The sequence below is a fragment of the Saccopteryx leptura genome, chromosome 5 (assembly GCF_036850995.1).
Source record: "Saccopteryx leptura isolate mSacLep1 chromosome 5, mSacLep1_pri_phased_curated, whole genome shotgun sequence".
Lineage (NCBI taxonomy): Eukaryota > Metazoa > Chordata > Mammalia > Chiroptera > Emballonuridae > Saccopteryx > Saccopteryx leptura.
The window spans coordinates 75,425,869-75,440,957 of NC_089507.1; the positions used below are offsets into that span (position 1 = coordinate 75,425,869).

At 35.5% G+C, this 15,089-nt stretch overlaps 1 protein-coding gene across 2 annotated transcripts in view; it reads left to right on the forward strand.

Moving 5' to 3' along the window:
* The window catches only part of GRID2 (glutamate ionotropic receptor delta type subunit 2), a 1,621,553-nt gene that overhangs the window by 987,484 nt on the left and 618,980 nt on the right, over positions 1-15,089 (forward strand). For both annotated transcript variants that reach the window (XM_066385691.1, XM_066385692.1), the window contains one exon: positions 7,359-7,478. In XM_066385691.1, the coding sequence (XP_066241788.1) occupies positions 7,359-7,478 (120 nt within the window). The remainder of the gene's footprint in view (positions 1-7,358; positions 7,479-15,089) is intronic.

Sequence of the window (15,089 nt, forward strand, 5' to 3'; positions counted from 1 at the left end):
CTAAAATAGAATTATTTAAATTAGAAAAAAATATTGTAATTACTCTAATTCTTGTATGGCAATCTATTCATTTGACAAATGTTTATTGAACACTACCATATGCTGCACTGTGAGATCACAGTATACAGAAGCAAATAGAAATATTAAAAATAATTACAAGTGTGATCAATCCTACAAAAAGGGAAATACCAACTGTTCTGGAAATATGTGACTAGAGGACCGACTTGGGCATAAGAGTGACAGATACTTGGAAATGTTTTAGATGAGAGGTCATTAGCCAGGAAAAGAAAGAGGAGTATTCCAGACATGGGAAGGAAAAATGTTTTGTGCAGGGCATTAGAATGTTACCAGGCTTGCAGGAAAGAGAGCTTGTCACATTTAAACATCTGAAATAAGACCAGGGAGGCTAGACTCGAGACAAAATAGTCTCTCATTAGATCAAAGAACTAGTCATTGGAAAGATCATGAAGGAGTTTGTAAAACTATACTAAAAGTTCTTAAACCTTGAGGGGTAAGGTTATACAACTGAGGTATTTTAAACAAAATCAGATTACTCAGTGGTTGCCAAGTGAAGGATTCATTTTGCAGCTGCCATTAGACTAGGATGGACTGGATTAAAAAAACACCAATTAAGATACTGATGCTTGCCTGAGTAGGCACAGTGGATAGAGCATTGGATTGTGACGTGGAGGACCTAGGTTTAAAAACCTTGAAGTTGTTGGCTTGAGCATGGGCTCATCTGGTTTGAGCAAGGCTCACCAGCTTGAGTACAAGGTTGCTGGCTTGAGCAAGGGTCACTCGGTCTGCTGTAGCTCCTGATCAAGGTACAGATGAGAAAGCATTTGATGAGAAACTAAGGTGCTGCAACAAAGAATTGGTGCTTTCCATCTCTCTCCCTTCCAGTTTGTCCCTATCTGTCCCTCTGTCTCTGCCTGTCTCTGTCACAAAAAAAAAAAAAAAAAAGAGGCAGCTACTCTATATCAGAGGAAGCTTAGGTAATAATGATGTGGGCCATGGAGATAGACAGAAGTATATGTCTTTAAGAGACATTTAGGTTACTGGAATAAAATTTGGTAATTTTACATGAATGTGTGGGAAAGAAGAAAATGGTTTTTTACTTGAACAAAAATAATTCTTGAAAGTTGGAGATTTTGTTGTTGTTTTTAAATTTGTATCCTTGAGGGATAAAAACATATTAGTTTGTTTTTTATGTAAATCACTATGTACCCTTGAGAATTTATAAACCTGAAGGAGAGAGTGAATTTAGGAAAACATAATCTGACTTACCAGAAACAGTGTTCAGTTGGATTTTAAGTATGCTTTTCTACAAAATATGTTCAAATAAACTTGTTACTACAAATGTTTTTGAAAAAGCAGTCAGCCTTTGGAAAAGTTCTCTTATGGACTCATCAATGTACACTCCCAGGTCAAGAGCATTTGAATCATAAGTAGGTAAAATGGTATAAGTTCAATTTAATTCAACATATATTTTTTAAGCAATTTACCATGACACACATATGTTATGTTGGACGTACAGTTTACATAATGTAAAAGAAAAAGTATGAGGCACATGATGAAGATTTTAGTTTAAGTTCCTCAAGTAACTAGTTGTCTGGGCCTCAGTTTCTTCTTTCCTGAGATGTGATTAGTATGATCAATATGCCAGTAACCTCCCGTTTACTTCTTTGTTTGCTTCAAGTCTATGCTATAAATTTGAGTGTATATTTATATATGGAAATATATATGTATATGTCTACATATCTATATGCACATATATATATATACATAAATGTTATATAGCAACTCAAATGTCCCTAAACATGTCATACAGATTGTTTTTTGTTTTGAATTTTTATTTTTCATCTTGTAGCTTAGTATTTGTTTACCCGTTATACTTCTTTTCTGGATAGAAAATGTAGTATTTTCCTTCTGGTGGTGATTTTTCTATCTGAAATTAACTTATGAAACATGAGGGCATCAGGATATACCACTGATTGTGGCTTCTCTCAATGTATTCACTGCCTTGCAGGAATCATGTTTATTTAACAGACTGTCCTTGGCTACCAAGCATGTCTTCAGGTTACAAGGAACCTAGGAACATTTATAAGGAAATTAGATGAGTGAGAAAAATATTTGATATTTCATATTATCTTCCCAAAGAATGTAACTTACTTTACAGACTCAAGCATAGGCAAAAAATTCTTCAGCCTTATGAATGGTAAAATAAATTTTTAACGTTTTTTTCTTCTTTTTCTAACTTCACCTGTTTGTTGGGAAGTGACAATTATTTTTCTTTTTCAGAAACAGATTATCCAATGGTGAATTATTCCCAACCTTTGATTCTACTCTTTTAAGTTGTTGTTCTCTTGTGCTTTTGGTATTTGATGCTCATTGGTATTTTTATGTATAGTGGCTAAAATAAAATCTAAACAAAGTTTGCTTGATATTTTAATAAAGGTTAGCTCTTGCAGCAGTTTTTCCTGTCAACTTAAAGGACATTCAGAAATCATTTGTATGTGTTATCCCTACTGTCAATGTCCCATTAGCTTATTCTGTTTAGAATCTGCTATAACACCTAGATAAAAAGCATAACTGTGCACACACAAAGATGAATGTTCATTATCACCTAGTGAGCATGCAGTTTTTTACCAAGGCTGTGTCTTCAAAGTTGATATGAGAATAAATGGAAGGAATAAGGTCAAAAGCATGGGCACAGGAATATTCTTGGGTAATCAGAATATAAGTATGGATCAGATAACAAGGGGCCTCAGGTAAAGGGATTATTTGGTTGAAATACTGATCTCTCAAGGATCTTTTATGAAGGTTTTACAGATTACACATGCTAAATTCTCACTAAGAGTATAACATAAAGAAGATAAATTCCAAAGACAAAAAGGTGAAAAAAGCAATTAGAGGCCACCATAAACTAAATGCAGGTCCCCTGATTTATGGTTTTTGTATATTGCTTAATGTAAGTGGACTAAAATGTTCTGTACCAGACACAAGCTAGGGATAAAAACATTGGCCTGAAGTGTCCATATGAGAATTGGTTGGGAATAATAATAATATAGTCTAATGTTCAAAAGTTTAGAAATTACAGTTTAGCATTTTTGCAATGAAGCAATCATGTTGATATATAATATCTTTCCTCTTTTTCCTAGAAATAAAGCACTATGACAAAAATTTAAGATTAAAATATTACTAAAGTGTGTTTGAGGACAAGATAATCTCTTATAAAAAGATTACTGAATACCAGTGGTTTGAATTTAAATGTAGTGACATATGCTATATTTGTCAGTCAAACTCCCACAGTTTCTGCCATTTGGAGATACTAATGGTAATAAGATCCACTGCATTTATCTCGATCTTTAAAAATTTTAAGGGATAATTGAATTCTTTGAAATATTAGTACTGAGTGAACTCGCAAAATAAAATTGACTTGCAGGAATTGGATAATTTATCTCCTTTTTTTTTCCTCCTTCTGGTCCCCCAATTAGTAAAAAGAGTGAATAGATCCTAGACCAGCTGGTTTAACTCTTTTTTCTTTACTTAAATACTAATCACTTAAATGTAATTGAGTCAAAATTTACAAAACATTTTCCAAAGCCATGTGAATATCTAATCATATAATAAAATTTTGCTCTCCAAATAACATTAATTTAAGAAACCAGGAGCATACCTACAATTTTTTTGATATTTTTCTTAAATGAGAATTGGGGGCCCTGGCCGGTTGGCTCAGTGGTAGAGCATCGACCTGGCGTATGGAAGTCCTGGGTTTGATTCCCAGCTAGGGCACACAGGAGAAGTGCCCATCTGCTTCTCCACTCCTCCCCCTCTCCTTCCTCTCTGTCTCTCTCTTCCCCTCCTGCAGCCAAGGCTCCATTGGAGCAAAAGATGGCCCGGGCGCTGGGGATGGCTCCTTGGCCTCTGCCCCAGGCGCTAGAGTGGCTCTGGACACGACAGAGCGACGCCCCGGATGGGCAGAGCATCGCCCCCTGGTGGGTGTGATGGGTGGATCCCGGTCGGGCGCATGCAGGAGTCTGTCTGACTGCCTCCCCGTTTCCAGCTTCAGAAAAATACAAAAAAAAAAAAAAGAAGTGGGGAGGCAGAGAGATAGACTCCTGCATGCATCCCACCGGGATCCACCCAGAAAGCCCACTAGGAGGCATTGCTCTGCCCATCTGAGGCTGTTGCTCCATTGCAACTGGAGCCATTTTTAGCGCCTGAAGTCAACTATGGAGCAATCCTCAGTGCCCAGAGCCAACTTGCTCCAATGCAACCATGGCTGTGGGAGAGGAAAAGAGAGATAGAGAGAGGGGGCAAGGGTGGAAAAGCAAATGATCACTTCTCCTGTGTGCCCTGACCAGGAATCAAACTTGGGACATTCACACACCAGGTCAATGCTCTTCCACTGAGCCAACTGGCCAGGGCCATGCCTACAATTTTTAGCAACAAAGCCTTCAAATTTAGAGAATTTAAAAAAAAATCATGTATATGATGATGACAGTAAACTTCCACAAATTATGAAACACTCCTCTATAATCTTTACTTGGATTATAAAGCTCATTATAGTCTTCTGGGATAGGTACTATTTTTTTTTAATAATACCATTTAACAGATGTAGAAATGGGAGCACAGAGAAATTAAATGACTTAGCTAGGTTTACACAGCTGATAGATTTTGATACCATTGATAAACTCCAGGAAGTCTGACTTCAAAATCCATGGTATTGACTGCAAAATCATACCTGAGAAGAGCATGGATGTATCAAATTCAACATATTTCTAATTAATAAAGCTGGATAATAAAAGAGAAATAATTATAGAGTATTAGTTTTGTTCATTATAACTTGCCAAAAATGAAATAGATTAAATATTGAAAGTAATGAGTAAGCAATGGTTTTATTGAATGCTTATTTTGAACTTCCTATCATGCAATGGGCTATAACACACATATGCAGTAAGAGATAGAGCAGATAACATAATACCAGCTGAGAAAGACTAAAAGTTGAATTAGAGGTTATGGCCAATCAGATAACTTGCTCCATGACTTATAATGAGGTTATGTCCTAAAAAATCTATCATAAGTTAAAAATATTGTTAATCAAAAATAAATTTAATACATATAACTTACCAACCATCATAGCTTAGCCTAACTTACCTTAGTGTGCTCAGAACACAAAATCCAAACAACACTGGTAACCAAATATGCTGTAGAATATCAGTTGTTTATCCTTGTGATTGTTTGGCTGAATGGGAATTGTGCTTGCTGCGGCTGACCGGCATTATGAGAATATGGCACTGCCCACATATTGTTAGCCCAGGTGAAAAAAAAAAATTAAAAATCCAAAGTATTTTTTTCTACCAGTAGCACATTGTTTCTGCATGATGACACGGTTGAAAATAATCATAAGTCAAACCATCATAAATTGAGGGGTATTGCCTGTCTATTTAATTATCAACATCATAAAGGTGATACTTAAAGCTATTTACAAACTGAGGTAATTTGATAAATGTAATTATTAGGGCAAAATCCTAAATTAGAAATACTGTAGTGAAGAAGTGACTCAGAATATGATTTTTACTTGTAAAATTCAAAATAATATGAAGGCTGATAAACTAAACTGTGAAAAGCAAGATAAACAATAAAGAGAGGAGTATGACCTATGTTACCATCTGGTGGGGAAATGAACATCTGTCATTTTGAATGAGAGATGGAGCCTGGAAAGTCCCAATGAATCTCAACAGCCACTGTGACTATGTAAGAGGAAAAACAGATTTCAAGCCTGATTTAGCTTTCTTCTTTTTGATTTAAGAAAGATATTTAGCTTGACCAGGCAGTGGCACAGTGGATAGAGTGTCGGACTGGGATGCGGAGGACCCAGGTTGGAGACCACGAGGTGGCCAGCTTGAACATGGGCTCATCTGGTTTGAGCAAGGCTCACCAGCTTGAGCCCAAGGTCGCTGACTCAAGCAAGGGGTCACTCGGTCTGCTGTAGCCCCCCCCCCCCCAATCAAGGCACACATGAGAAATCAATCAATGAACAACTAAGGAGCCGCAGCGAAGAATTGATGTTTCTCATCTCTCTCCCTTCCTGTCTGTCCCTCTCTTTGACTATCTCTGCCATAAAGAAAAAAGACATTTAAAGGAGGAAAAATAAACATCTAATAGTTATAACCATGGCTTTTAAGAATCCCCAATATATATTTATATTTTTAGATGAGAGGAGGGGAGATAGTGAGGCAGATGTCTGCATGCACCTTGACAAGGATCCACCCAGAAACTTCATCTGGGGTTGATGCTCCAGTGCCGAGCTATTTTTAGTGCCTGAGGCTGATGCACTGGACCAACCAAACTATCTTCAGTGTCCAGGGCCATACCACGTTCAAACTAATTGAGCCACTGGCTGTGAGAAGGGAAGAGGGATAAGAGGGTAGGTAGGGAGAAGCAGACAGTTGCTTCTGCTGTGTGCTCTGACCAGGAATTAAACCAAGGACATTCACATGCTAGGCTGATGCTCTATCCACTGAGCCACTTCTAGGGCCAGATATATTTTTAGATAAAATTAGAATAGCATTGTGCTGGAGAAAGAATATTGTCAGAACATGTCTTCAAAGTAGATTTTTTTACTCTCTAGGAGTCTCTTGTTTCTGACTGATGGATCCATGCATATCAGAAAGTATATGGTGGCAAGTCCTAGCCTGGAATTTAGTCTCAGTTGTAACATGGTTCAGTTTGTGTAATCCTTTGATTTTCTGGGTCTAAATATTCTAATCTGTGAAGTGGATGAGACTGGATTAGGTGATTCTAGAGATTATTTTCAATGGCTCTCCTATTTATGCAGTACACTATTAAAAATAGCCAGTTAATAATTGCATGCTTGATATAATATTTTATTTTATTTTTTTACAGAGACAGAGAGAGAGAGTCAGAGAGAGGGATAGATAGGGACAGACAGACAGGAATGGAGAGAGATGAGAAGCATCAATCATTACTTTTTGTTGCGACACCTTAGTTGTTCATTGATTGCTTTCTCATATGTGCCTTGACTGTGGGCTACAGCAGACCAAGTAGTAACTCCTTGCTCTAGCCAGCGACCTTGGGCTAGAGTTTTTGCTCAAACCAGATAAGCCCGCGCTCAAGCTGGAGACCTCAGGGTCTTGAACCTGGGTCCTCTGCATCCCAGTCCGATGCTCTATCCACTGCGCCACCACCTGGTCAGGCTTGAAATAATATTTAAAGATGGAAATTGTGTTTCCAGAATTCTCTTTTCTGCTTTATTATTATTATTATTATTATTATTATTATTATTTTACTTTTTCTGAACTCTTATATCAGTATTCTTTTCTCTCCTTCAGGGTAGCATTAATGGGTTGACTGGAGAACTGGAATTTGGAGAAAATGGAGGCAATCCCAATGTCCACTTTGAAATTCTTGGAACCAACTATGGAGAAGAACTTGGCCGAGGCATTCGCAAGGTAAGACCAGGAACACTGATAAATATCCTTCTCCTATAATAATTATGGTTTTGTTTGATTTTCTTTGTATAATTTGATCACAGTATACATACAGTCTCTATTGTAGTTTAAAAGAGAAGAAAGAGGAGAATTAGCTATTTAAATAACCTTAAGTACTTACTAGAAGTATTAATTTATTAATTCTATTTACACCTTAGAATAATTTAAATAAAGAAAGGTAATTTGATGGTTTCCTAGGAAACTAGCATAAGCTTTCATTCATTATAATAATTTTTATAAAGCAGTGAATTTAATATTTATAAAATGAATAGCTGCTTGGTTTTAAACTTGTAACATGCAAAAAAAAATCAGAATAGGAGCTTAGAGAAATTTTATAGAGTAAGAGTGACATTCTACAACAAAAGAGTGACATTTCAGTATTTCAACTTCTATATGGGTTATGCATAAGTAGAAAATGGCTTACAGGAAATGAGCTCTTATTATATACTTCAGATTATATGTAAGATGAACCTGAGTGCAATGAAGGGTGTTTCATGAAATATTAGAACAATAGTTTTCTCAAGGAGAAATATAAACATCCCTAGAGAAAAAACTTCTGTGGTTTGAATTTGCCATGTTTATGTATTTATGGTAGGGAAAAACCTAAGGTAATTGAATGTGTATACAGAGTTCGTAACCAAAATTTCTAGGTGTATAAGGTTGATATATCAGGAGTTGAGAGCTTGTTCAGTAGGTGTTTCTATCCATTGTTGAGGTGTAGGATGCAGAGAAACTCAGACAAAACGAAGTTAGGAGTTATTCTAATCAATAATAAAATTCTCTTGGTAAATTTACACAGGGGAGTTAAAACTATCTTAACGTGTTTTTAATTATTGTTTTATTGTGAAGCATAGCAAACATATAAGAAACTGCTTAAAATATAATAAAAGGATAGTTTAGTAAAATTATTTTAAAGGAAACTATCATTATGATCAAGATATCTCCGCCTGACCTGTGGTGGGGCAGTGGATAAAGCATGACCTGGAAATGCTGAGGTCGCTGATTCGAAACCCTAGGCTTGCCTGGTCAAGGCACATATGGAAGTTGATGCTTCCAGCTCCTCCCCCTTCTCTCTCTGTCTCTCTCTCTCCCTCTCTCTCTCCTCTGTAAAAATGAATAAGTAAAATAAAATTAAAAATAAAAAAAAAAAGAAAAAGATATCTCCTGACCAGGCAGTGGCGCAGTCTGGGATGTGGAGGACCCAGGTTCGAGACCCCAAGGTCGCCAGCTTGAGCACTGGCTTATCTGGTTTGAGCAAGGCTCACCAGCTTGAGTCCAACGTCGCTGGCTAGAGCAAGGGGTCCCTCGGTCTGCTGTAGCCCCCCAGTCAAAGCACATATGAGAAATCAATCAATGAACAACTAAAGAACTGCAACAAAGAACTGATGTTTCTCATCTCTCTCTCTTCCTGTCTGTCTGTCCCTATCTGTCCCTCTCTCTGACTCTCTCTGTCTCTGCTGCTGAAAAAAAAAAAGAAATAGAACATATCGAGCTTTCTAAACACTCACATATAGTACATTTCTAAACTCCCTTTGTGGTATAACTAATCAGTGTGATGCTTATGAAACTCATTTTTTATAGTTTTAAATATAATTTTATCACCTGTATACACATCTTTTATTAATACTACTGAATTTTGCCAGTATTTTATCTTGAACAGTTTCAATGTGGCATATATTCTTTTTTCTTGCTTCTTTGTTCCACATTCTGTTTGTGTTATTCATTCTTGTTACATGTAATTTTAGTCCATTCATTTATATTGCTGCATCATCTATCGTATGAATTGTCATAAGCTACTGTGGTCTATTTTCATTTTTAGGCTATTATAAGCAATGATGTTATGATTATTCTTGGACATCTATCTTGGATACATAATCCTATATTTGCCCATGTATCTGTAGGTTTTATAGCCAGGAGTAGAATTGCTGCAATAAAAGAAAAAAAATATATATATATATACATATATATATATATATTTGAAATTTTGTTTAGTGATTTGAGAGAGAGAGAGAGAGAAAGGCAGAGAGGAGAAGTGGGAACCATCAACTCATAGTTGCTTCTTGTATGTGCCTTGACCTGGCAAGCCTGCGGTTGAGAATTGGCCACCTCAGCATTCCAGCTCAACACTTTATTCACTGCGCCACCACAGGTTAGGCAAGACATAATAACTTGAACTTTACTAGGTAACCTTAAAGCTATTTTCATAGAGATTCACCAATTTACATAGCACAAATAGGGAAATGAGTTTTCATAGCTCAGTGTTCTCACTGAATCTTGATTTTGTTAGACTTTTAAATTTTTATTGTTATTGATTGTGTAGTGATATATTCTAATGGTGTCAATTCTCCTTTTCCTGATTATAAAAATATTCTGGCATGTATTTCTATAATTTTTGGCTATCTTCAAATTTCTTTTTGAGTCATTGCCTGTTGTAGTCTTTTGGCAATTTTTTATTGTTTTCTTTGTTGTTTTCATAATGATTCTAGGATTTATGTATATACTTTGAAGATTAGTCATTTGTTATTTAATTATGTTGTGAATAGTTTTCTTTCTGTGTATTTTATTTTCATTTTATTCATAGTACTTTTAAATTTAGCTGAATCATGAATTTTTTTATTATGATTATTGCCATTTAATCTTATTCAAGAAAGAATTCCCTACTGCCAGTCGTAATGATATCATTATGCTCAATTATATCTCAAAGGCTTTATAGTTCTGCCTTTTATATTAAAGCTTTTTGTCTACCTGAAATTTTTTTAATATATAGGAAAAGAAAATGTATTTTCACTCTTTCATGTAGTATCTCGCTTACTTGTTTTTACTGACATTTAAATAAAATAAAATGCAATAAAAACTTAAGTCTACAAAGATTTTCAATGATTATATTCATCAGTGTGAGCTCCACCCTGATCAAGTTAGAGAACATTTCCATCATCAATCAAGAATGTCTCATCATTTTATTTTCACTCAACAACACAGATAGTTTTTCTTTGTCTGGATGTTCATAAAAATGAATATGAGGTATATACTCATTTGTATTTTCTTTCAGTATTTTTTTTTGCAGATGCATTCTTATTTTCTCTATTTTTTAAAATATATTGCTGAGTGGTATTATATTGTATGAATATTAAATAGTATCTTTTAAAGTTGTATTTTCTGTTTGTTACTGATACATGGGAATGATATTTCATATAGAGTTTATATTTAGCTTTCTTGCTCTTTAATTCTAATAACTTATCTGTAGATTCTGGTGAATTTTCAAATCATTTGTGATGAATGATTTCTCTCTTTTTGTTACACCTTTTAATTCTTGCCTAGTGTACTGACTAGGTCCTCTAGGACAACGTTGGAATGGAATTAATAATAATAAGCATGCTTGGCTCATTATCAGTCTCAGAGAAAAAGATGTCAACATTATACCACTAAATATAATACTTTTCATTAACTTTGATCAGATTAAGGAAGTGCCACACATTTCTGGGATAAATTTAAATTTTATGTTTATATAAAATTATATATATTTAGATAAAATTTAATTGTTTATGTTTTCATAAAAATTATTTGATTTGTTACCACTTTGATTAAGCTTTTTACATTAATGTTCATAACTAAGATTACCTGAAATTTTTTTCTCTGTTGGTTTTTTTCTTTGTTTTTGACAGAGACAGAGAGAGTTGAGATAGGGACAGACAGGAAGGGAGGGAGATGAGAAGCATCAATTCTTTATTGCAGTACCTTAGTTGTTCATTGATTGCTTTATCACATGTGTCTTACTGGGGGCTACACCTGAGCAAGTGACCTTGGGCTCAAGCCAGAGACCATGGTGTCATATCTATGATCTCACGCTCAAGCCAGCAACCCTGTGCTCAAGCTGGTGATCTTGGGGTTTCGAACCGGGATCTTCCGTTTCTATTCCAAAGCTCTATCCACTGTGCCACTGCCTGGTCAGGCAGACTTTTTTTTTTCAAGCTGTTCTTTTAAAACATTTTCAGAATATTTATTTAATGTCATACCATGACCAGACTTTTGAAATCTAGAATGATAGAGTGGATTTAGAGAAACAATGGTCTGATTCATCATGCTCAGAGGAATTATTTCTGTAAACAAATAAGTTTCTCTTATGAAAAGTCAAAGAACTAATGTAAATTTTCATGAGTATGTGCTGATATCATTGATGAAAATGGGCTTTACTAGTTCTCAATTACTTAGAAAACATTTTCAGAGAAGTAACAAGATGATGAATCTCAATAACCAGTATATATGATCAAGTAGAGAAACTACAAAGAATCTCTGCTAATCAGGCCCCTGGCCATCTGTGAATTCCTCTCACAGCAAGACTCAGTACTATCCATCAATTATACCAAGTCTCATCCTTATACTTTCAATTAACACTATGTGAAAGCCTGAGACTAGGGCTAATCCAGTCTCACTTGAACATGGGAGAAATATTTATACAATGATAGCCTATAAGTGACTAGTGAAAAAGGTAATACAGAGTATGAAATGAACTGAATTAAGAGTTGAGAGACCTGAGTTCTGGTTTTATGTTTTGTTGTTGTTGTTGTTGTTAGTTCACATTAGATTTTAATACTGAAGTTATGTTGGCCTCATAAAATGTGGTGGAGAAGGTTTTCTGTTTTTTGTTATCTATGAATTATAAAAAATTAGAAGAATTTCTTCCTTGAATGTTTGATAGTACACCATAATGAAGCTAGCTGAGCCTAGACTTTTCTTTGTGGCTTTTTTTGTTTTACTACTGATTCTATTTTTTTATAATAAACTAATAAAAGTCATATCTTTTTTATTCTTGTCAATTCAAGAAGTTTTGTTTTATGATCTTTTAAAAGATGTAGTAGCTAAAAAATTACTAATAATAGCTGTATGGCCAGTAGCTGCGGCCACCGACACAGCTGCCTGGCCCATGCAGGCTCGCATTTAATTCGGACAGACGGTAACTGGTGGGCCATTACCTTTAATCCTAGCTTGCACCTGGTGGGCAAGAAATACACACAGTGGGAAATCACTTCCCTTTTCATTCAGGGTTCCCAAAGCCACTGACTTATCCGAGTTTCCTAGAATCAAAGATTTCTACCTCACCAGCCTTATTCACCTCTGTTCCCCAACTCCTTCTCTCCGCACAAACTCTGCACAAACTGGCTTCTTCAGCACTCCACCATCTTGGCTGCTGCTCTGCAATGCTAATTTCAAGAACTGAGAGAGAGAGAGAGAGAGAACCCCCTGTCTCCATTATTTTATAGTGTAGAAATTAAAGCCTTTAAGCCCCTATACAAATAAGGAAGTCTCTGATACAAAGCCACTTATCTGAGGCATAAATGGGATTCCTCATAAGAGTGCACCACCTCACATCATGTAACAGTCAAGGGTGTGGGGAAAAGCTTCGTACTGAGAAGATCTTAGTATTAAAAGAGTGGGAAAGGCTTAGTCTTAAAACTAAGCCTTGGCTATAAGGACCTTGCCTGCTTACAGCCAGTCCTCCACACCCAATGCAAACTATAAGCGAGCAAACATATACATCATATTGGCAAACTTATTTGACCCACAATATCTTACTGTTTTAAACATCTGAAATATTTTGAGATCTGAACTTATTTCCATTTCTTAATAATTTTGGTAAAGAATATTTTTGAAAGTATTATTATAAAGACTTCTACTTCTAATAATGCGTTCTTCCCTAATGAATGTCTTGTCTGATATTAATGGAGCTAAACCAACTTCCTTTTTGTCATCATTTAAATGAATGGCATTCTTTTTACTATACTCTTACTTTCAACTTTTTAATTTTCTTTTGTTCCCACATATACATTTCATAAAAAGCATATAATTGATTATTTGATGGCAATTTGACTATGCCTCAAAAGTAGAACATTTCATGTATTTATATCTTATACATTCTGTTCATCATTCCTATTCGAGGTTCTCATTCTCTTTTTACCTTCTTTTGGATTGTTAATACATATAGGGCAGGGCAAAAGTAGTTCTACAGTTTTTTGTATGCAAAATAATATAATAATTAATAAATAATATAAGAATAAACTGTATTTCTTATTACCACAATTGTAAACCTACTTTTGTCCCAATGTATATTTTTACTTAACTCTTATACCTTCCACTAATTTATAAGCTATATATTCTGTTTTATTTATTTAATAGTAGTCCTAAAATTTACAAGATATACACTTAATTTATCAACATCAAAGTTAATCAATGTCATTGTTCTCTTCAGAAATAATAAACATACTTAGAACATTTTAACTCTCTTACTAAATGTAGTCACTTCTCAAATTATAGGTCATTATTATCATGTTTTTAATGTTACATTTAATTTTTCAAAAGTATTACTACTACAGTTTTGTGCAATACATATTTTTTTTACCTGTATCCATATATTTTTCACTTTATTTGCTCTTTTTTCTTCATACATTTGTATCTAAAATTTCTTTTCTTCTGCCTATAGTAGAGTTTTTAAATTTCTCCTTGATGATGTTTATTCTGTAGCCAATTTTATTAGTTATTGTTTATCTGAACATGTCTTTATTTCATCCCCTTCTCTCTTTTTTATTTTTATTTTTCTGAAGTTGGAAACAGGGAGGCAGTCAGACAGACTCCCACATGCACCTGACCGGGATCCACCCGGCATGCCCACCTGGGGCGTTGCTTTGTTGCAACCAGAGCCATTCTAGTGCCTGAGGCAGAGGCCACAGAGCCATCCATCCCCAGCACCCTGGCCAACCTTGCTCCAATGGAGCCTTGGCTGTGGGAGGGGAAGAGAGAGACAGAGAGGAAGGAGAGGGGGAGGAGTGGAGAAGCAGATGGGTGCTTCTCCTGTGTGCCCTGGCTGGGAATCGAACCCGGGACTCCTGCACGCCAGGCCAACGCTCTACCGCTGAGCCAACCGGCCAGGGCCATCATCCCCTTCTCTTAGTATGTTTCCCCTAGACTTAAAATTTTCAACTGCTAGTTCAATTTTTTCTGCTCATCAGCTATATCAATGAACTGATTTTGACTTCAGCGTTGTGGTTGAGAACTTGGCTGTGTGTCTAACTGCCCATTTTTGCCAGTCATTTACCCTTTTTTCTCTGACTGCTTTTAAAATTTATCTTTATTTTTATATTTCTGCATTTTTACTATTGAATATCTAAGTGTGGACTTCACTCTAATGTGCATAGTAATGGCAGATTAATGATGAAAAAACTTTAATTAGACAACATGGAATTATATTGATTGAACAACTAATGCCAAGTATCTGGTACTATGCTAAATTCCCGAGTCTGGAAGAACAGAGAGAATATAAACATTACTATTAATTCATAGAGCATTTCAAAATTATTAAGGAAAATCTGTTAGACTTTTCAGAATATGAAAGACTTCAATATGTTTGATGTTTGCGACTGAGCCTGTAAAAAACGATAAAGGGAGGAAACAAGATCATTTAAAGCAGTGGTCCCCAACCCCTGGGCCGCGGACCAGTACCTGTCCATGGGCCATTTGGTACCGGTCTGCAGAGAAAGAATAAATAACTTACAAATTTTTGTTTCATTTATATTTAAGTCT